The 23,485-nt window shown below is 38.5% G+C and overlaps 3 protein-coding genes across 3 annotated transcripts; 1 reads left to right on the top strand and 2 right to left on the bottom strand.

Moving 5' to 3' along the window:
- Window positions 1-75: 75 nt before the first annotated feature.
- LOC130909216 (dual specificity protein phosphatase 13-like) lies at window positions 76-3,575 on the bottom strand. Its single transcript, XM_057825422.1, has 3 exons — window positions 3,383-3,575; window positions 3,095-3,312; window positions 76-948 (listed from the first exon to the last, which is right to left on the bottom strand). The coding sequence occupies exons 1-3, from the start codon at window positions 3,502-3,504 to the stop codon at window positions 716-718; spliced, it is 573 nt and encodes a 190-aa protein (XP_057681405.1). The 5' UTR covers window positions 3,505-3,575; the 3' UTR covers window positions 76-715.
- A 657-nt stretch (window positions 3,576-4,232) lies between these two features.
- Window positions 4,233-4,893, bottom strand: LOC130909931 (dual specificity protein phosphatase 13-like). Its single transcript, XM_057826884.1, has 2 exons — window positions 4,632-4,893; window positions 4,233-4,444 (listed from the first exon to the last, which is right to left on the bottom strand). The coding sequence occupies exons 1-2, from the start codon at window positions 4,891-4,893 to the stop codon at window positions 4,233-4,235; spliced, it is 474 nt and encodes a 157-aa protein (XP_057682867.1).
- Window positions 4,894-8,781: 3,888 nt separating this feature from the next.
- On the top strand, window positions 8,782-23,408 carry LOC130909213 (sphingomyelin synthase-related protein 1-like). The gene is made up of 6 exons (XM_057825415.1): window positions 8,782-8,978; window positions 12,849-13,404; window positions 13,484-13,579; window positions 19,524-19,641; window positions 19,713-19,863; window positions 21,827-23,408. The coding sequence occupies exons 2-6, from the start codon at window positions 12,857-12,859 to the stop codon at window positions 22,129-22,131; spliced, it is 1,218 nt and encodes a 405-aa protein (XP_057681398.1). The 5' UTR covers window positions 8,782-8,978; window positions 12,849-12,856; the 3' UTR covers window positions 22,132-23,408.
- Window positions 23,409-23,485: the final 77 nt, after the last annotated feature.

The raw sequence follows: 23,485 nt of genomic DNA, 5'->3' as shown, positions 1-23,485 counted from the left end.
AAAAGTTTACTGATAAAATAAAAATAAATTAATAAGGGCACCACATTTTGCTGTAAATGCTAAATTTATTGACTCAGGTTGCACACAATTATCATCATTTGGACTCTCAATTCAGCAGTAAAATAGTCACATTCACACAGAGAAAGTTAGTTGATCAGCATTTCAAAATTGCAATTCAAAATGCAGTGAAATAAATAAAGTGCACATTTATTGACATGAGAGCTGTTCAAACAAAAATAATATTAGTTGGTCCATTTCTGCCATGTTAGTTCAGTTCAAAGACAAACATAAGCCTCACCTAATTGTCATTATAATGTTATGTTACAATTTTATTTGAACTGATAAATTATTTTATTTTGAAAGTTCAAATACTTGTGCATGGTATTACTGTAAGAACATCTTGTACTGAATTTGTACTTTTTTTGTCATTTATAGCAATGTAAATCAGTTCACATTTGCATTTAGGTAATACTTGAAAGAAATTTGCACATAACATATTTATCTATTCATAAAGATTTTTTAAATTTTTAAACATTTGAGTCTCACACTATTATATACTACTTTAAATCTTTCATTTTTGTCAATTTTTGGATATTTTTGCTGATATTTGGATTAAAATGGCAAGTTTTGAGTAATTTCACATAATGTTTACAATCACTTTCTATTATTGTGTCAATAATTTCACAGAATTTCTCTTTTCAACTTTGCGCCAGGTTCACAAGATAAGGCAGGCCCCTTTCCTATTCCTGCGTGCATTGTTGCGGCGCTGCAGGTGCAGGTCCAGGTCGATGAGCAGGGCCAGGAAGTTCCTGTTGGGGTAGATAGCCCTCTTGCAGACCAGCCGCCGGAGGGCCTCCTGTAGGCTCAGGCGGCGGTAGATCATCAGATAGGCCAGAACCAATGTGGACGAGCGGCTCATTCCCATGATGCAGTGCACAAGAACTTTGCCTGAGGGATGAAATCATTCATATGATAAGAAGATTTGAATCTACAGAAGGTAAGCTATCATTTTAAAATAGTTTTTTTAAGTTCAGGTTTTGGGAAGTGTTACACATTTTATTGCATTTATCTACATTTCTGGGTAAGTTCACAGTAAAATTTTCAGGCTTTCCCGGTAAAAATCATAGGCGGAGTTTGACTTTTGTGGCAGGGCGGGCAAAAACATGTCGATGACCCCGAAACGCAGTGTCAGCAATAAAATTAACTTCCACGATATAGGCTCGGATAGTAGCTTAGCCCATGCTCGTACATACTGGCATCCCAGGTGTGCATGTGTGAGCACGCGCGTTTTTCTGTCTTAACTAGTGGAGATGCTGCAATCTTTTTGACTGAATATTCCAGCCACCGCATCCTTTTTGACTGAATTTTATAGCCAGAATCTGTCCTTAGGTGGTTTTGGCTAAGCAAAGCAAATGGTTGTCTCCAAGTTGCTACTCACACAATGTGTTTGAAAAGTCATTTTGATCCATTATAATTTTTTTTTTTTTTTTCATTCATTTTTGTTGTTTGTTTTATTGCTTTACAACTTTTATAAACAACATTTTACCGCCAAAGTCTTAATATTAAATTCTTATACAGTGATCCCTCGTTTTTCGTGGTTAATGGGGACCAGAACCCGTCGCGATAAATGAAAAACCGCAAAGTAGCGCACCCCCACCCAAAAAAAAAAAAAAAATATATATATATATATATATATATTAGGGCTGTCAAACGATTAAAAATTTTAATCGAGTTAATTCCAGCTTAAAAATTAATTTCACATAATTAATTGCAATTAATCGCAATTCAAACCATCTATAAAATATGCCATATTTTTCTGTGAATTATTGTTTGAATGGAAAGATAAGACACAAGATGGATATATACATTCAACATACGGTACATAAGGACTGTATTTGTTTATTATAACAAGAAATCAACAAGATGGCATTCACATTATTAACATTCTGTTAAAGCGATCCATGGATAGAAAGACTTGTAGTTCTTAAAAGAAAAATGTTAGTACAAGTTATAGAAATTTTATATTAAAACCCCTCTTAATGTTTTCGTTTTAATAAAATGTGTAAAATTTTCAATCAAAAAATAAACTAGTAGCCCGCCATTGTTGATGTCAATAATTACTTACACAATGCTTATGGGTGCTGAAGCCTATAAAATCAGTCGCACCCAAGCGCCAGGACAGGGGGGCAAAACTCCATAAAACACAATTAACAAGTGAGCATTTCACTGTACCGTCATTTAAATGTGTCTGAGCGGGGCATCCGCGTTAATTGCGTCAAATATTTTAACGTGATTAATTTAAAAAATTAATTAACGCCCGTTAACGTGATAATTTTGACAGCCCTAATTTATATATATATATATATATATATATATATATATATATATATTTTGTGTGTGTGTGTGTGTGTGTGTGTTCAATGTATTTATTCAGATTTAGCATTGAAGAGATGCATGACATGTTTTGTTTTGTTTTTTTTCCCCAAAGAATAATAAAAAAAATGTATATATATATATTTTTTTAAATAAATTTTTTCAACCACTTAAATTGTAATAATCATTATAGGTTTTAAACATGTTACTGTCCCACCGAATTATTTTTAAACAAGAATAAAGTAGTAGTAGAAAAATACTTGGCTTTATTAAATGCTTCACTGAGTGAGTCTACTCAACACCATCAGAGCTGCTCACTTACACACAATGAGTTGCCATAGCAACTGTTGAACAAGTTAAACCATGATTGACGGACGCGGCGCTTCAGAGGTCCGTGACTCTGGCAAGATCAAACACATTCATCTGTCAAACACGGTTAACTTTATTAAACAAATCCAATGCACGTGCACTACCTGCCTGTCGAACAAAGAGCAGGGAGAGAAAAACTGAGCGATCGCTTGGGATAGCTCATCTGTATTTTTTTTTTTTTTTTTTTAAATTCCGCAATGGACAGTCGGCGCGAATTTTGAAGTGCGAAGTAGCGAGGGGTCACTGTATAGGAAAGTCAATTACATGCCATTTTCGGCCACCAGGCGGGGCTATGCCCCTACCCCCCTTAATCTCCGTGTATGATGAAAATCTCAATTTTTTGCATCCTCACCACGAGGGGACTTCAGTCCTTTGTGGATGAAGTCGGCAGCAGGTCTGAAGTAGACATCCAGGTCAAAGTGAGTCGAGTCGTCGGCGGGTATGCCGCAGTACTCGAAGTCGTTGCCGTAGAAACTCTGGTTGCCGATACTGCCCGGTTTGGCGTGTGCCGCGTTCAGCACATGGGTGATGCCAAGCTCCATTAAGGCCGACTTGGTCTGGGCCACTGTCCTGACCACACAGTGGCACTTTTGTTACCCTTAAACTCTTACGGTAGTGTAGTGTTAGTAGAAGTACTCACACGTTTCCTATGTATATATTGGGCCAGACTTCATCAATGTGGCTGAGACGTAGTTTGCACGAGTCCAGAATGTTCTGCAGGTCCTTGACCGTCACATATTCTTTGCGTTTGCTGCTCCACATTTTCCCTCCAAATCCTGGCTTCCTGCTGCCCGCGCCGTAGTACTGCTAGACTTCTTCCACTTGCTGCTTTTGATTTGTCCTAGCAGCTGCTGGAAGCCGGCTGTCACTGGATACTCATGCCAGCCCCGATATAGACGTCACATGTGCTTTTACGAATAATAATAATGGTATTAGGTTGTAATAACACATGGACTTGTTCGGGTTTTCACTATTATGCATGAATTACAGTACAGTAGATCAAATAAAATCTTGGGATAACAAAACAGCACCCTCTGCTGGTGTTAACAATTTATTTAATGTATTTTTATGATTTTATGTCTGGAATATTTTGGCTATTGCTACAAACAAATTATGCAAATTTAAAAACAAATATATTTTAAATTTTTATGGATTTTATTTAATTTATTTTCATGATTTTATTTTTTATCTAATACTTGGTCTGTTGCTGCAAACAAGCTTTATTGAAAAAAAAATTTTTTTTTCATTTTTTATATATTTCATATATCCTTTTTGTTTTGTTTGACAGTTTTGTTCAATCAATATGTTTGCTTGAAAATAATTTAAAATTTGTTGCTACTAAATTTATACTGTCACATTGCAAAATTAGTTTTTTGGTACTTAAAATGTGTTACCCTTTAAAATAATCATAATTGGCTATACATTAGGCAAAACACATTCAAAATTAAAAACACTAACTTATTAATTGTATGTATTTTAATTGTATGTTTTTACGGCAACTGCCGTAGTTGAGGTTCCCGTGCGAGTTTTTGGTCCAAAATTCGGAGCTGTTTGAGGAAGCCAGCCTTGGGGAAGATCCAGCGGCGTTCTTTGACTTTGTGGATGGCGTCCAGCAGGGTGAGGCCGTGACAAATCATCAAGAACGCCAGCACTAGTGACGCGGAGCGGCTCACACCCACCACACAGTGAACCAACACGCTAGCTAAACACAACATTTGAAAAAAAAAAAAGCAAATCAAATTTTCCCACTGAATTGAATGAAATCGCCATTACTTAAATCTGTTGCAGGAAGTCGCTAATTGCACCGCCGCCATCTAGTGGTTGATTATCTGACATTCACCTCTACGATAAACAGGCCTTCACCGTATTCTATCGGAATATTGACGTACCGCCGGTTTTGTTGAGAGCGCTGTCGATATACTTCGAGCACGGGAGGAAGTAGGGTGACAGGTCAAAGGACGGCGAATCGTCAGCGGGCACGCCGTAATATTCCACCGAGGATCCGTAGAACTGGTGGCTGCCCTCGCAGTATTTCCTTCCGTGTGCAGCGTTCACTACGTGGGTGATGCCTAGCTTCCACAGGAGGTAGCGGTCGTTAGCCACTGACCTGTGTGCAGGATGGGCAGTATTACTGCAACTTGTTTCAATCATGTCTAAAAGTTGAGCATTGCACAAGTAGGGAAGTAGTTTTTGTGTTTCAAGAACAGCACTTACCGTAATTTCCCGAATATAACGCGCACTTTTTTCCCCCAAAATCAACTTGTAAACTCATGGTGCGCATTATAAACGGGTACATGGATGGAGACAAAAATATATATGTATTACATATATATATAAACCGATTTTTTTTCATTGACACGGCCACGTTGTGTTGAAGAAACGTATGCGTCGACCCGTTGCCGACCATTACGGTACGTGACGTCACCATTTTGTTTCGGTAATACTTCACTCTAATCGGCCGAATGATTTCGTCTGTGTTAAATTCTGCTTTTTTCACTCTTCATAAAGCACAGAATTTAGTTTCTTGAAGTCATTTGAGTCGACGTTTATTGCAGCTCCACAATTCGGACCATAACAAATGTAAGGACACACACTTCCTGTGTCCGTCAACTATATCTGTCCCTCGGGAAACTCAATCCCAAATAACAATTGTTCCTATTACTGTCGTGTTCACAACGATGACCTCTCACGGATTTCCGACTTACGTTCTCACTTTCATTTTACCATATCAATCCATGGAAGAAACATTTATTCATCATGAGGAAACGAGCAAGTTATACAGCAGCCTTTAAAAGAAAAGTCACATCTGTTTTGTTTTCTCCTAGATTCTGGTAAGTTGGAGAAGTTGTCAAATCATATTATTACCGTAAATATTGTCAGCATACGGTAATGTTTTGAACTACCAATGTGCTATGCTTGTGCTGTGTTTCACCAGTCAGTAAAATGACATCTCTGTATCTGTACACGAGCTCTGTTTTCTTGTATACTTCTATTTATTGGTGCTAAAATTAGGGTGCGCGTTATAAACGGGTACAATAATTTTCCCCAGATTTTACAAGTAAATTTGGGGTGCGCATTATACACGGGTGCGCCTTATATTCGGGAAATTACGGTAGACTTCTCCAATTAACTGTTAGCACAGCAGAAGTCTTTACTCACACGTCACCAATGAAAAGGCCTGGCCAAACCTCATCCACGTGGTTCCCAAAGCGTTTCCCTCCAAATAAAATTTTGTTTAATTCCTTGACAGATGGAGTCACGTGTGTGCTCTCCTCCATTGTAATTACAATAAACTGCAGTGCAGAGTTCTCGTGTAAATGTTTTGACTGTGTTGACCGGCAGGGACAGCTGCTAGTCGTCTGATATTACACTATTGACCTGAATGTGAATTGCGTATTCTCAAATGTTTATGTGCATTACCTTATTTACTAAGCACAATTCCTATTTTAATATCATTTTGGTCAACAATATAATTGATTTTACCTGTAAAAAAAAAAAAAACCCTGTGTATTTCAATTTTTGTTCTTTTTTTTTTTTTTTTTTTTTTTGTCCAATCAGATTTGAGTTTCATGCGCGCGCGCACACACACAAACACGGATATGAACTACAGTAATGACAGTTCCTTTTTGTTAACCAATCAAATTTTAGATTTGCCATTCTGACTCGCAGACTTGGCGTGACAACCGCATTTTCTGTCCTCTGATTGGTTGTGCTCTAAAGTATTTGCGCCCCTGATTGGCTTAGCTCATCATTACCACGGCACGTACTAAAAATTTATTTTGGGGAGGTGGAATAGAAAAGCACATTATATTAGGAAAGGTACTTTGATTAAAGATTATGAGAAAGGAGGCCTTACAGCTATTGATGTTGATTGTATTAATGGTACTATTAAAATTTATTGGTTGCGATCCTTTTTGAAAAAACAGAACAAAATATGGTTTCACGTCCCAAACTAGATTTTTAACCAGTTGGGAGGTATTGAATTCTTTTTGAGGTGTGATTTTAACCTTAAAAAAATTCCCATAAAACTGTCTACGTACCACCAACAGGTTCTGCTGTATTGGAGAATGATCTATAAACACAACTTCAGTCCCCACAATTCCCCGCTATGGAATTGTCGATATATTCTGTTAAAAAATAAATCACTGCTTTATCAAAATTGGCTAGAAGGAGGAATTTGGTCAGTGATGAACCTCTTCTGGATTCTGGACATATTGTGTCTTTTGAAAGACTCTCTTCCATACATAATTGGATTGATAAAAAGGAATACTACAATCTTATTAAAGCAATTTACAATCTTATTAAAGGAATATACAAGTCGATTATTAAAATGTCTTATAATTTGTTTCAAATGAAGCTAGAGTCAACACTTCCTTTGCTGTTGGTCAATGGATTCAATATCAGTGATTCAAAATTACCCAATGTCAAAATTCAGAATTTTTTTGCGAATGAAATGTACCATTTTCGTCGAACAGAACTTCAATTTTGCATTTTTTTTTCTAAGAAAGATGTTGAAATTATGAGATCCAAATTCTTTAAATTTCCAATTTTACCAAAGGCATAGGAGGTTCACTATAAAATTATTAACAAATTGTACCCCTCAGCATAATTTTTAAGGCTCCGTTTTAATTTGGACCACAACAACTGTGTTTTTTGTAATGAAGAAATCGAAACGACTGACCTTTTTTTTTTTTATTGTAAATATGTTAATGCATTCTGGTAGGATTTGTATGACTGGTTGTTTCCTAAATTGGCAAATTTGTCTAGTTTCACAAAAGAAAAGGTTTTATATGGTATCTCTGTATTAGAGTCATCGCACGACCTGGTTATCAATATAATTATAATTCTGGGGAATTTTTTCATACAATATTTGAATAAATATTTCAAATCTATTCCTACTTTTAATATTTTTCACAAAGAATTATGTCACTATTTTTCTTCTTTGAAATATATGAAGGGGAAAAATGCTTTAAAACTGTGTGAAATTGTTGAGGAGCTTGACTTGGCTAGTAGACCCTAGAATTTTTCTTTTACTATTATTTATTTTGCATCTCTTTTTTCTTTCTTTCCTCTATTTTTTATTTATTTATTTTATTTTTATTTTGCAGTTATATGGGATTGTAATTTTTGATATTGTCTTCATGATTATGCTGTAGGCTTGTCTGTTACTTTTAAAGTTGTTTAACATTTTCCCATGCCACTTATGTTGTAATGTTTGTTGTTGTTTGTTAATTTAAAAAATAAATAATGCCAGTTCCTTTTTTAACCAATCAAAATTTTAGATTCGCCACTTTGATTCGCAGACTTGGCGTGACAACCGCATTTTCTGTCCTCTGATTGGTTGTGCTATAAAGTATCCGCGCTCCTGATTGGCTTAGCTCATCATAACCATGTACTAAAATATTTATTTTGGGGAGGAAAACGACAAACGTCATTTATATAAAACTAGATGCCTTACATATGTTGTAAGCCAATGGTTACAAGCGTCGTCACTTGTCGGCCATTTTGCGTCGGGGCCGTTCGATAAATTTAACATGTCAGTCAATGGAGCGTGTACTTTGAAATAGCTCTAAATTGCTAAATTTTCGACTGATTTTTAAACGGCTGTTTTCAACCACTAGTTGTTCTTTACACTTTATTCCTGAATCCCAATTTTACCAAAATATGTTATTTCGGCAAGAACAGTCAACAAATAACCGACATCGCCGTGTATCGCACGTCGCTTTTAGTTGCGCTTTTTTTTCTTTCTTTTTTAATTCGAACAATCACACACAACAATAGCACAACAAATACAAAACTGTGCAATGCAAAGAAACAAAAACATTTGAAAAAACAAAAGAGGCACATTGTACATACTGTACTGTACGTGGTAGAATTATTTCAAAATATAAGGCACTTCAATTGTCACACTTATAAAAAACAAAACAAGAACAAAAGAAAATATACACAACACTAAGAGTCAAAGATAAATCCCTGAGATACTGAAGTGTACAAATACTCTTCTTGTTCTTTGTTAGCTTAAGTTTAGTTGCGCTTCTATTGTGACTATTACATCCCGTGTGACGTTTCAGCAAGATGTCAAGGGCTCGACATGAATGCACACAAGCGCGGGGATGTTATTGTTATTAAACCCCAAAACGGGGTTATGAATTGTTCACGTGAAACACCTTTAAGTCGGCCTGCCTTCGGAACACAAACGCACCGGCCGGCATCCTTCTATTGAGCTTTCAGCCCGGGTGAGTGAACCCTGAAACCGAGCTAACCGTTAGCTTCGGCTAACGGCGTTTGAAGCCAAACGTGGCTTTATGCATTTCGATGTATGTATCGAAGTATGAGGTTAACTCTTCTTTATTCGCGTTGAATGTTTGGAATTGCCCTGTTGGTTTCATTTAAATGCTAACGAACTTACCCCTGGAAGCAACGTGAAAACCGAGCATCACAATTTCAGTGTATGAATAATGTATTGCATTTTTGCGGTTTAGCAAAGCATTTTAGTGGTACAGCAAGTAACAACAGCAGTAGTGGTGGTGTTTAAAGAAAGCAAATACAAGCATTCAAATCAGATATTTACACTTGGAAGCATAGTTGTAACCAAGGGCGTCGATTTGCTTTGCATAGGGACGGTAGGGACATAACACTACCAACTTCTCAGGATGCTCAAATTGACCCCACTAACTGTTAAGCAACCTTATTTGAATGGTATAATGATTATAATTGATGATAATTATTAATGATAATAATTTATAATTTCTTCCCATATGTTGTAAGAATAGAATTGACCCTTCTATTATTAAGTGAATTTTACCCCTTTCCCACTGGCCAAAAAACCCGTGTCAACCCGCTAACAACCGGCTTTTGGTGGCAGTGGGAAAGGTGCAGCGACCCGCCTCGACCCGTGTCAATCAACCCGCCAAGCGACCCGCGTTAAAATCACCTCGGCTCTGATCGCCATGCAGTATGAAAGCAAAACCCCGGGTCAGCAGTCAACACCCTAATCTACGTGGTGACGTAGGCTAGTATGTGATGCGTCATAACAAAAACCAAAAACCATGTGCTCTAGCCCGGATCCACATACGGCGAACAGTCGGTGTAGCAGCGTTAGCAATAGCCATAACAGACGAAACAAAGGCTCTTCTCCTCTTCCTGTGACGTACACGACTCCTTTCAATTTCAAACCAAAATTTACGTCGCCTATGTTGCCTCAGCACAAGCACAGTGTTGATCCTTTGCTGCATTTCGACCATTTTGCGGGCAGTAAAACGTATGAAAACAGAGAACACAAACGGAAAGGAGGCTTCCATGTTGCTTTGCATTGTTAACTTCCTTGAACTGAATGAATTCGGTCGCACTTGTCGAAGCGCATCTTAGCGTGGTGACGTCACGCACCTTACGCACGGCTGAGGAGGGGTGGGGGTTAGACGGGTGAAAAAAAAAAAAAAAAGACACAGCTTTTTTCGTCAATGGGAAAGGTGCCAAATGCCAATTGCTAGTGGGATGCATCGGCATGGAAAAATGCGCGTTGACCCACTAGTTTCAGTGGGAAAGGGGTATTACTGTATTTTCATTACGTTCAGACTTAAATTGACCCCTTTTCACTTGCTGAATGTCTGAATGCTTAATCGATTACTGAATTTTTCCCCTCAAGCGCACGTTTGATTGGCTGATGACTAGAACAAACAAACATGCACACCCACACAACCCCGACAGAAATACACGTCAACATGCCGCCTCCACCACCTCCTTCGAAGACGAGAGGTACTAGAATTTTTTTTCGGCCAGCCGCAGCAGCAGCCACCGTAAGTAGACGTCAGTGTTGTGGAGGTGGGGAACATGCCACTAATTTTGCTACTGAAAATCCGACCTACATCACAATTAGCATAACATTAAACTGTGTGAACTTGCTAACCTGCAAAACTCGAGTAGGAAGCAGTTTAGAGATTAGTGTCCTCCTGCACTGTGTGTTTTCTCTACCGTTAACGTTAATTCAACGGTGCATTTATTCATTCAAAAGATATTTATTTTATCCATTATTCATTTAACAATAATTTTATTTGCAGCCTATGCAGACATTTCTTTACCCCCCCCCCCAAAAAAAAAAAAACACACAAAAACGAAACCCCTTGTAAATTTCCTTTATATGAAGAAAGGGAGAATTGTCCCATTTTCTCCCTTGAAAGTAACAATTTTAACTTTTTTCCTTTTTTTTTTAAATTTTAGGCAACATATCAGCATATTTGTGAGAAATGTAGGCCTGACCCCCGTTCACCCAATCTGTTTGGTCTTATTAATGTCCCGTCCCCAGCAAAAAAGTGTATATGCAGGTTATGCTGTTATAGCGTCCCTACCAATGTTGAGACCAAATCTACGGCCATGGTAGTACCTAAGCCTGTCGGAACATGCAATAATTCCATTTATCGCACGATAAATAAAAATGAAGGCGGTAATTTTTCCACTGCGATTTATCACCTCGCGTGCACTTGCGTGCGTGCGTGCGGCAGACGTGCTTGTAAAAGTTTGGATTCCTTGTTACCAACTGCGCAAAATGCATCTTCGTTCGAGGTCTGGCAAAATAGCGCCAGAGCCAATCGTTCCCATTATATCCTATTGTTCAACGTATACCAGCCGCGTCATTGCTCCAGATTGACTGCGGACCATCTCCGCCGCGCCGGTGTTGTTGACGTGTGGGCGTTCCCGTCAGGGTTGACATTTCATGCGGCGCGGCTATTTTTTGGCACAACGCCGGATATTTACAACAGAATCCGCCAAAACATTGTTACTGACTTGGCTGCTACGAACAACCTCGCTTTGACAGCGGACAGCTGAATGGACATGATGAACATTGAGTGGCAAATTAAGAGCGCTGTGCTTCAAACTCGTCCTGTTTATGAACGTCGATTGTCATATGCTGGTGTTGTGCAGTAATGAGCAGATGTGACTTCAGCGGCGTTTGTCAACTTTTTTAATGCGCGCACAAACTAGATATCATGAAATAGCAAGCTAAATGTGCTACGTCCCATGCCAATTGGCTACGTGAGCCCAGAGTGATTATGGGACACGCAGTCCATATACTACATCAATGAATTCTAAACTGTCATGACTGAATGGATGTTAAAAAGGCCAAATCAATCCATACCAGTGACTATAGATAATGTTGCAAATATTGTTCATTCAGTACGTGACACAGATGGATTCGGACCACAAATCGGATGTCTTGCTCATGTCGTAAACCTAGCTGCTAAGAGAGCTGTAGCAATCAACAGTGTGCCCCGCCTCACTTTATAAACAGTAAAGATTGTTCTTAGCGCTTTTATACAAATTTTTTTCAGATCAGTAAGAAGTAAGCACATAAACATTATGCACTAAAATGCATGTTTATATGATGGCAATTTAATTTTTGCTCGTAAGCAAAACAAAAACCAAAAACAAAAGAAACAAAAAGTATAAGTGTTATTTTTTTTCCAGAGCATTAAATATATTGAATCGGATCGAAAATTGTGTCCCCCGTATCGAAAATCGTACCGAACCGTGACTTAACTGTATCGTTGCATCCCTATGGAACACCAGTGCAGAAGCTATGAGGGGAAAAGTTTTCATTTGCCTGAATGCTTAAGTTATTAAGTGCAATTTTATTTATTTATTTATTTTTTATTTTATTTATTCTGTGTTTCTGTGCGGTATTAATATTGTCGTCTTTTACTTAAGAGGCATGGTCTATTGTTTTTAGTTGTGATTTCTTAAAAAGTATTTTTGAATTTAAGAGTAAATATTTATTGCGTTTAAATGGGTGTACTTGATCTATTAGTATATACTGTATTCTCACTGTGTTATTGTAAATTGGTTTAAAAAAAAATTGGGGGACGCAATAATATCGCATATCGCAATAATTTATGAGATAAACTATCGCACACTAAAATTTGTTATCGCGACAGGCCTAGTGGTAACACTGATTAATTCAATCAAAGCCATTGTTGGCAGTAGACGTCCAATCCATATGAACTGGAAGGATTGGACATCCTCTACCTTGAATGGTTGCCAATTAATTAACAGCCTAGTCTTGCATTCTGGTTATTTTTGAAACCTGAATTTCGCAACTTGTTGTTTTCCAGCTGGCGAAATGAGCCCGCCAAGTGTCCGAGACTGGACGCCCAAGCACGTGGCCAAATGGTTGAAGGATGAGGGCTTCTGCGACTATGTGGGCCTGCTGTGCCATGAGCACCGGTTGGACGGCAGCAGCCTGCTGGCCCTCAGCGAGTACGACCTGCGTTCGCCTCCCCTACAGCTCAAAGTGTTGGGCGACATCAAGCGTCTCATGGCGTCCATTCGCAAGCTTCAGAAGCAGAACCTGGATGTGCTGGAGGAGCTGGGTCTGCCGTTTGACGGGCACTCCCCCACTGGTTCGGGTGACTGGTTCTGCAACGGCGAGGTTGCGCGGGACTGCGACGGCGCCGACAAAGCACCTGTCGGGGAGGAGTACCAGAAGTACACCAACGGCAAATACAAGCAGCAGACGCGACGGTTGGATCCGGAGTTCTGGAAGACTGCGCTGAGTTCAGTCTATGTGGTCTTGGTGTTTGGCGTCACCTCCTTCGTCATGGTCATCGTGCATGAAAAGGTCCCCGACATGGCCACCTACCCGCCTCTCCCCGACATTGTCCTGGACAAGTAGGTGGCTCAGACCTCGATTCAGGTGAAAATGACGTTGGACTTTATATATGATGATTTATTTATTTTTTGTCCGCAGTATGCCTCGAATCCCATGGGCTTTCGCCATGGCGGAGGCGTGCGGCGTCATCCTGTGTATCATCTGGCTGCTGGTTCTACTGCTGCACAAACATAGGTATTGTACATTTATGAGGGCTATGAATTAACCAATTCTCAAAGCAATCGACAACTATTTTTATAGTCAATTCATAGTTCAAATTACTTAAAGAGCATATGACACCAGAAAAAAAGTCTTAAATGGCATTATTATGTGAATTAGAATCATATTTTGAGACGATTCGACTATATACAACAATTTAGCAAAGCGCAGATGATGAGAAATTAGTCTTTTAATCTGCCGGTTAGCCACGCCTACCATTATGGGGCTTTAGCGCCCCCAACAGGTGGATGACGTCAGCGGTAGACTAGGCTAATCGGTTTTACTATTCAGCCCATTGAGGGGGAATTGTTCAGAACGAGGAAAACGCGACGAAGAGAGCTGCAAAATGTCATTGTTTCAGTCTCTCTACTCCCAATATTTTTACAGGATATTCTTTTTATCCAAGTATTTTTCCCCAATAGCTATATAAATGGCTTGAGAAGGACCAGTCAGCCCGTCGAGGGGGAACTATTCACAATGAGGAAAACGCGACGAAGAGAGCGGCAAAATGTCATTGTTTCTGTCTCTTTACTTCAATATTTTTACAGGATATTCTTTTTACCCAAGTACTTTCCCCAATTGCTAAATAAATGGCATGGTCATGACAAATAACAATCTTGTGCTAAATGGAATATAAAATAATAAAAATCCATTTATTCAAGACGAAATGGCAAAATTACTCCATAATGGTCAAAACAGTTGACTTCACCTTTACTGTCACACCTCCCGAACGATATTTTATGACACCTAAATCGGACATATGTAATTTCCCTTCCCCGGCTTCGGAGAATGTAAACAGACCAGAAGGAGTGACAGCTAGCCGACATGCTAACCTGAACCGAGGGATGTTTCAAAGTCTTCGAAGTGGAAAATCACACATAACTAGCCTGGATTATTTGACATGACGACCCGGTTGTCGAGTTTCTTTGCGGATCGGCAAACCGCCCGGCGGAGAGCAATTTACAGTTCGTTCCCTGGAGGAGGGTGGCTGGAGTTGTTGTGTAGCTAACGTGCTAACAGCTAACTGCTAATGAGCATGAGGATAGCTTTTTACATGCCTATCAATGATCAAACGTAAGTAGTCCTTTATTTAAAGGAATTTTATAGTGTTTACTTTGTAATCACTGTATTCGTATTTGACATAATACAAAACAAGATGTTTACTCACTTCCTTGTAAGTCCAATGGTCCCACAGTAAATATCCACGGTTAATGGGAACCTTTTGAAACTCCAAAAAGGCGCATACGCCTCTCCCGCATACAGAATGATTGTTCTGCAGCCGTTTGGCTGGCGTGATGCAAAAAATAAAAGTATTAATCCGCAAAATCAGCTGAATCCTTCGTCCTCATACACAACAGTACACTGTATAGTGAAGAGAACGTCTTCTACCGTACACGTCACAGCGCCCTCCTCCTCAATGCAAGACCGAAGCCGGAAGTCACTCATTTTCATGGCGCGGGATTCAAAAAACTAAATAAATATAGCGATCGCTTCCACACACATCCAAGCGGTCCATATCATTCAGGGGCATAAAATACCGTGTGTATTATGAAATAAACATGCTTTTTCGTGTCACAGGCACTTTAAAGTGCTGGCCAAAAGTATTGGCACCCCTGCAATTCTGTCAGAAAATGCTCATTTTCTCCCAGAAACTGATTGCAATTACAAATGCTTTGGTAGTAATATCTTCATTTATTTTGCTTGCAATGAAAAAACACAAAAGAGAATGAAAAAATAAATCATTATCATTTTGCACAAAACTCCAAAAATGGGCCGGACAAAAGTATTGGCACCGCTTGAAAAATCAAGTGATGCTTCTCTAATTTGTGTAATTAACAGCACCTGTTACTTACCTGTGGCACATAACAGGTGGTGGCAATAACTAAATCACACTTGCAGCCACTTAAAATGGATTAAAGTTGACTTAACTTCGGTCCTGTGTCCTTGTGTGTACCACACTGACCATGGAGAAAAGAAAGAAGACCAAAGAACTGTCTGAGGATTTGAGAAACAAAATTGTGAGGAAGCATGGGCAATCTCAATTCATCTCCAAAGACCTGAATGTTCCTGTATCTACCAGGGGTGCACGATATCCATTTTTTGAAACCGATATCGATCATTTCCTGCTCCTCAAGGCCGATACCGATACGATAACCGATAATATATAAATATAATTTTTCAATGTATATTCACCTGACTTTTTGAACACCTGTAGGTCAAAAATTCTATTGGTTGATTCAGCATAGATTTTGCCTTTGACCGAACCAGAATTGTCATGATGACATGAACATTATTATAATGAACAAAAGAAAGACAAGAATAGTTTTGACTTCAGATAAAGTGCCCATATTAATTTTTTCAAATAAATATAATTTGAGTCAATCACCATCAATCAGTCAATATCATTGACGATGTGTTCCCCTGAACAATTAGCACTGATCTGAAACTAACAAACATAAACCCAACAGGTATTGTGCTTTGTCAGCAGATAAAACATTTGGTGCAACAGGAGAGGAGACTTTTGTCATCTTGGTCCATGAAACAACTTTCTTAACCTGGCAATTATAGAACAGCAAGCCTATCAGTAACCAAAAGGCCTCTCAACAAATTGTAAACATAACACTGTAAAATGCAAACATTTGCTAATTGCCATAGTACGGTTTATAACTCAGTGAAGGAAAAATACGGCCTCTAGAATAGTAACAAAACTTTGAATACTGGCATAACGGGAGTGGAAACAAATGCACACATCCCCATTCGACACTGTGAAAAAAATATTATTAATATGCCCGATAACATATTTTGTTACCGGATTTATTGGGATGATATCATAATTCCTATTATTGGACCGATAATTATCGTGCACCTGTAGTGTCTACCATGCACAGTGCCATCAATAAGTGTAAAGCCCATGGCACTGTGGCTAATCTCCCTAAATGTGGACGGAAAAGAAAAATTGACAAGAGATTTCAACGAAAGATTGTGCAGATGGTGGATAAAGAACCTTGACTAACATCCAAACAAGTTCAAGCTGTCCTGCAGTCCAAGGGGACAACAGTGTCAACCCGTACTATCTGTCGGCATCTGAATTAAAAGGGACGCTACGGTAGGATACCTAGGAAGACCCCACTTCTGACCCAAAGACATAAACAAGTCAGGCTGGAGTTTGCCAAAACTTACCTGTGAAAGTCAAAACTGTTTTGGAAGAATGTTCTCTGGTCAGATGAGACAAAAGTAGAGCTTTTTTGGGAAAAGGCATCAACATAGACTTTACAAGAAAAAAAAAATGAGGCCTTCAAAGAAAAGAACACGGTCTCCAAATTCAAACATGGCGGAGGTTCCCTGATGTTTTGGGGTTGCTCTGCTACCTCTGGCACTGGACTGCTTGACCGTGTGCATGGGGTTATGAAGTCTGAAGACTACCAAAAAAAAATTGCAGCATAATATAGGCCCCATGTGAGAAAGCTGTGTTCCTCAGATGTCATGGGTCTTCCAGCAGGATAGTGACCCAAAACACACTTCAAAAATTACTAGAAAATGGTCTGAGAGAAACCACTGGACACTTCAAAAGTGGCCAGCAATGAGTCCAGACCTGAATCACACAGAGCACCTGTGGAGAGATCTGAAAATGGCAGTTTGGAGAAGGCACCCTTCAAATCTCAGAGACCTGGAGCAGTTGGCCAAAGAAGAATGGTCTAAAATTCTAAAATTCCTTTGATCATTTTGCCTATCAATTAATTAGGTTCATATTCTTGAGAAATGTGACCCCGACACACGTTCAATAATCTGTTTGGTCTTATAAATGTCCCATCCCCAGCAAAAAGCGTACATGCAGGTTATGCTGTTATATCGTCCCTACCAATGTTGAGACCAAACCTACGCCCTTGTAATGAACATTTTTTTAAATTATTTTTATTTGTTAAAAAAAACAATTTATTTAACAGAAGGTACAAAAACTGTTGTTATTATTTGATTTATGTAGTCTTCAATTAAAGCTGACTGATTAATTTGGTATTTAACCCTTGAGAGTCGAAGGACGCGCCGGCGCGTCCTCAGCGCACGTCGTCTTTGAAGCGCCCTCACGTTTTAATTACGTCACCCACATGCCGTTGGTTGGTCTCGTTTTAAAGTGCGGAAGTTGCGGTTTACTCTCGTTATTATTTGAAGTCAATCGACCAACTAAAACGTGAGATATTGTCATTTAAGTTTTATAGTTTTATTGTCCTCTCAAAAAAACATTAAAACGCTGCATGGATCATTTGTTTATGTCTATATTTCCATCATTTCTTGTCCTTTTTCAAAACGGAAGCTCCATGAAAAAAAACACAAATCAAACGAACCCTTTCGAAGTCACAGTGGAAGCACAAAATGCGTCTTTTTTTTTTTTATAAATATAACTGCCGTGCGAGGTTCCACCGAACGAGAGGGAGGAGTGTTCTGAAGCAGCGAGGTGACGAGCGACGGCTGTTTGGATCGAGCAGCGACTTTGTGTGACTTTGAGAATGAACGGAAAACTAAATTTAGCGCAAGCAATTGTGCTTTTTGATCAACTTGAGGAAGAGGATGGTCCAAATTCGTCGTCATCGTCTTCTTCGGAAGAGTCCTCGAGTGAAGATAGTGATGGATTTGAACACGTGGGTGATGCCATCGACGAGCGGAGGTAAGCCAACTCGCTTTTTTTTTTTTTATGCTGAAAAAGTTTCTTTTGAAAGTTTCTTTTGATATTGCAAGACAAAGTTAATTTTGATGCAATATAAGTATGTGTTTGTCTATATAATAATGTGCATATCAGATCAAAGTCGTAAGTGCACTGTGTGTATCCCAGGCAGGAATTTATAATTTGTGGTGTTCTTCTTTCTATATGAAGATTAGGGATGTAGCACATATTCAGCTATGGTATTCTTTCTATTGTCATACATATAGATTTCCATTATTATTTATTGCTGTATATATTATTATTTTATACTTTATTATTTTCATAAATACTGACTTTTTTCATGTACATTTATAGTGAAAATAAAAGTAAAGTGAAATGAAAATGGAAGGGTGGAAAGAGGACCGACACCCCATGGAAGTGTGGGCTGTGTGATGTCGCCCTATGTCTAATTCCAGGACGAAACTGCTTTTCGGAGTGGCATGCCTGAACATTTTTTAACTTGTTTATTGTAAATATTTTTGAAAATACTTTTTCCCCCAATGTTATATATATATATATATTTTTTTCCCCACAATCAGTCTTCTCAATTTGTGTATATAAATGTGTGTTCAAGAAGCTTGATTGTGTGTACATAGTTTTCATCAGGTGATGGGCCGCAATACCTAAACTCATAAAGAGATGGCCTCTAAACACTTTTTGTGTTAGATGGTATATATTTTTTCACTGTTCTTCACTGTTTGGTCTGCTGTATATAACCTGTTTTGACTAGAGCATGTATAAAGGCAAAAAACGCCTATGGCTATACCTGTTGTTTATGTTGAATTGTCAAATATAAGACTATTTATTCAAAATTTTTTGGGTTGAATTTTCATCATAACATGTTGAATAAATATTACAAAGTTTCAAAACGGTTCGTTACGCATGTTTGGTTGTCAATTGGACATCAATATTAAAAATTTTGACAAAACGATTTTGGAATTTGTGGTCTTTTTGGGCCCAAAAGTGAAGGAAACAACAGTTTGGACATGAAGTTCAAGGTGTCACAAAAAAAGGGACCAAACCAGGCCATTGTAAACAATTCTTTCTTTGAAATATAAAGGCAACTTCAAAGGCATGCAAAATCAGACAAAATAGGCCCAGACCTTAAAGGGTTAACTCATTGGCTGCCATTGACAGCTGTAGATGTCCAATTTATTATAGCAACCCTAACATCTACTCACGCTTCGCCAACAAGTTCCAACATCTGACATTTTCTGGTTTTAGGTCCATTCTCCTTCGCCGCATGTGCAGCCTCATGGGTACGGTGTTCATGCTCCGCTGCGTCACTATGTTCGTCACTTCCCTGTCCGTTCCGGGACAACACCTGCAGTGCACCGGAAAAGTAACGTCTGGTGGCGATGACTCAGTCATTTGTGGTACAATAATAACTGTGATTTGGTTTTTGATGTACAGAAGTATGGCGATAAGTGGGCTAAGCTGCAGCGTGCCGTGGCCATCTGGAGCGGCTTCGGCATGACGCTGACAGGCGTGCACACGTGCGGCGACTACATGTTCAGCGGGCACACAGTCATCATCACTTTGCTCAACTTCTTTGTCACCGAATGTGAGTTGTGTGGCTTCATCGCCGCAATCACTTCATCCATACTGAAGAAGTTTATTTTTTAACATCGAGGTTGCATTCGAGTATATATGCGTATGGGGCGCCAGTTGTAAAGCAGTACATGCTGAAAATTATGACATTTTCTCACATTTAGCACCACACAGTGTTTAAAATGTGGTATAAAATTTTTAGTCACCTTTTTTTGCACATTCAAAACATTATTTAGCAACTTAAATATTTTTTTTTAATAAGAAGTTTTGGACCTGATTGTTTAAATCCAGAACTAAATATTTAATTTAAATCTTAAATTTATGTCCTGCATCCTAAATGTTAAAGCTGGAAACGGTTGGAACTAAATATTTAGCTTAATATGCAAATTCACATGATTGGAGACCGTAAGTAACAAAATAAAAGCTGGCGCACACAAAATACTCTTTTAATAGTTTCGCCTAAATGTGTATTTTAACTAGGGTTGTTCCGATCATGTTTTTTTGCTCCCGATCCGATCCCGATCATTTTAGTTTGAGTATCTGCCGATCCCGATATGTCCCGATCCGATTACTTTTTTTTTTTGCTCCTGATTCAATTGCAATCATTCTCGATAATTTTTCCCGATCATATACATTTTGGCAATGCATTAAGAAAAAAATGAATAAAACTCGGACGAATATATGCATTCAACATACAGTACATAAGTACTGTATTTGTTTATTATGACAATAAATCCTCAAGATGGCATTTACATTATTAACATTCTTTCTGTGAGAGGGATCCACGGATAGAAAGACTTGTAATTCTTAAAGAATAAATGTGACTTTGTATATTGTGACTAAATATTGCCATCTAGTGTATTTGTTGAGCTTTCAGTAAATGATACTGTAGCCATTTAACTGTTCTGCCCAAATGCATGATGGTAAGTGCAACCATGGCTGCGTAGTGGCACCAACTGATATATCTTCTCTGCGTTGGGAAATATCATAGGGTGTTAAGAAAAAGATCAACTGCTACCTTTCTTCCCCACATTGCTTCCCACGATATTTCTAATTGTTGAGAGAGAGATTTTAAGGCTTTAGCCAATTAAAAAAGGCTCCAAAGACTGTCAAAATTCATTCTACTCATTTTACGCTGCCTATTAGCTCTATATATAGGTAAAACGGCGCCATTATAGATTAAACGCGACAATGTGTGAGTGGGTCGTGCAGCGCATGCGTTAATTGCGTTAAATATTATAACGTGATTAATTTTTTAAAAATTAATTACCGCCGTTAACGCAATAAATTTGATAGCCCTACTTTAAGCCAAAACTAAAGACTCTGGATGAGTGTAAGACATTTTGTCTGTAATGTTAATTAAATATAATTAGAAAACGATTTAATTAAAAAATATATAGATATTAAAAAAGGCATGTCCGATATTTTTTTGCCAATTCCGATACTATGAAAATGACGTGATCGGATGCCGATCGATCGGGCAATCTTTAATTTTAACTATATATTGTTATAATCACAATGACTCATGTCCAAGAGCCGATCGACTGCGACTGCCACCATTGAGTAGGTTTTATTCATTTTTAATCAGCGTAAACAGACAGTCTTGAGTTGCTCCAGCTTTTATTTTGTTACTTCCGGTCTCCAGTCACGTGAATTTGCATATTAAGCTAATTATTTAGTTCCAACCGTTTCCAGATTTAACATTTAGGTTATAGGATATAAATGTATTATTAAAATTAAATATTTAGTTCTGGATTTAAACAGTCAGGTCTAAAACTTCTTATTATAAACTAAATATTTAAGTTGCTAAATTGCGTTGTAAATGTGCAAAAAAAAAAAAAAAAGTGACTCTAAAAATTTCAAACCATTTTAAACACTGTGTGGCGCTAAATGTGAGAAAATGAGTTAGTAATTTTTAGCATGTACTGCTTTACAAATGGCGCCCCATATATGTACTCCTGTTTGTCTTTGACCAGACACGCCACGCAGTTGGCACTGTATCCACACTCTGTCATGGGTGCTCAACTTATTCGGCATCTTCTTCATCCTTGCGGCGCACGAGCACTACTCCATTGACGTCTTCATCGCCTTCTACATCACCACACGCCTCTTCCTCTACTACCACACGCTAGCCAACACGCGCGCCTACCAGCAGAGCCGCCGGGCGCGCATCTGGTTCCCCATGTTTTCCTTCTTTGAGTGCAACGTCAACGGGCCCGTGCCCAACGAGTATTGCTGGCCCTTCTCGCGACCCGCCATCCTCAAATTAATCATCGGGTAGAGAGAGCCGACATCCGTCCGAATGAACTTTTGCAGACAGCCTTTTACTAGTGGTTTGATTGCGAGTAAGAAGCCGCCAAAATTACACGTGTCCCTTTTGTCTTAAGTATGAGTCCATTTGCCAATAACCTTGCTCTTTGCCATAGTTTCCTTGTGTAGAAAAGTAAATCAATAAAAATAAGTCTAGGGCATTTTCCTACAAAGGGCCGTACTACTTTGCAACCGGAGAATACAGTGTTATGCCACACAATGGATTGTAATTGAGGTAAGACGTTAGTGTTTTATGTTGAAAATGTATCGTGTTTCCGGATGCAAATTGATGGAAAGTAAAGAGCGGCATTTATTTGTGTGTTTTTCGTAAGAATTGCACAGTGGACCAGATCAAATGTTCTGGTGGAGCCATATGTTGTCCACATGTTGCAGGTTCACACCCCTGACATTTAGTATTAATGCCAACAAAATGTTACTGAGTTGTTTTATGGGGGTGTCTCTCAAATGTATGTTAATTTATTCATTATCGTGTTTTTTTGTTTGTCTGTTTTGAGTTTGGATCTGCGCACAAGAGACTAATGTTTACAGTTGCTCAAAATGGCGACATGCTTTTTTCCCCCTTTTGTGTTATGATTTTTCTGTTGGCATTTGTTTCCGTGATATGTTTAAAAAATAAAAAAAAAAGTAGAAAAAAAGTACCAAGCCGCACTTGTGGTTTCACACCTTAATTCATGAACATTAAATGGAAGTATTGTGGAAAATTGAATTTTTAATATTTGTATATAAATTTGTGGACATTTAAAAGCAGGAAATATGTACCGTTCTTAAGTGGTAAGTGTAACATGATTATTTGATAAGAGTTGGTGGTGGGGGATAATTCATTGTCTGAGACTGGTCGACGCTTGTGCTAGTTCAACCATAGAAAACCTAAGTACAGTATTCTTTATCCTTTGGAGTAATTTAAAGACGGCATGCCATAGACATGCCAGCAACATGTAATTTAGGAATGTTTTAAATTGTGAGCAAACTCCGTATGCCTCCATTATCGGCTGATACAGACCACAGTTGCATTTTTGAAGGAATAAACAGGCGATTTAAGAGACGGATATATATTTGTGGTTTGTAAGTAAAGCATTTCGTTCTCAAATTTTAATAGCAAACTAAAATTTAATATGGGCTACCCCCGTTACCATAGTGAATTAGAGGCATTCTGATTATGCCTGTGTATAATTCGTAAGAAATACACATTTGGGGTTAAAACTATGACAGGAAATGTGGAAATCTTTAGAAGGCGCCACTTGTTGAATGGAACAAAAGGAATCCGATAGGTAGTGGATAATAACAATTTTCCTAACGAGTTTTAA

Source organism: Corythoichthys intestinalis, chromosome 21, assembly GCF_030265065.1.
Source record: "Corythoichthys intestinalis isolate RoL2023-P3 chromosome 21, ASM3026506v1, whole genome shotgun sequence".
NCBI lineage: Eukaryota > Metazoa > Chordata > Actinopteri > Syngnathiformes > Syngnathidae > Corythoichthys > Corythoichthys intestinalis.
This window is presented reverse-complemented; position numbering and strand designations above follow the sequence as displayed.

Coding starts and splice junctions, on each gene's coding strand:
- LOC130909216 (XM_057825422.1), bottom strand. CDS start 3,504: ATGTGGAGCAGCAAACGCAAAGAATATGTGACGGTCAAGGACCTGCAG. Junction 3,313..3,382: donor AATATATACATAGGAAACGT/GTGAGTACTTCT, acceptor CTGTGTGGTCAG/GACAGTGGCCCAGACCAAGT. Junction 949..3,094: donor AGGACTGAAGTCCCCTCGTG/GTGAGGATGCAA, acceptor TTCATCCCTCAG/GCAAAGTTCTTGTGCACTGC.
- LOC130909931 (XM_057826884.1), bottom strand. CDS start 4,893: ATGATTGAAACAAGTTGCAGTAATACTGCCCATCCTGCACACAGGTCA. Junction 4,445..4,631: donor CGCTCTCAACAAAACCGGCG/GTACGTCAATAT, acceptor TGTTGTGTTTAG/CTAGCGTGTTGGTTCACTGT.
- LOC130909213 (XM_057825415.1), top strand. CDS start 12,857: ATGAGCCCGCCAAGTGTCCGAGACTGGACGCCCAAGCACGTGGCCAAA. Junction 13,405..13,483: donor CCCGACATTGTCCTGGACAA/GTAGGTGGCTCA, acceptor TTTTGTCCGCAG/TATGCCTCGAATCCCATGGG. Junction 19,864..21,826: donor CAACTTCTTTGTCACCGAAT/GTGAGTTGTGTG, acceptor GTCTTTGACCAG/ACACGCCACGCAGTTGGCAC.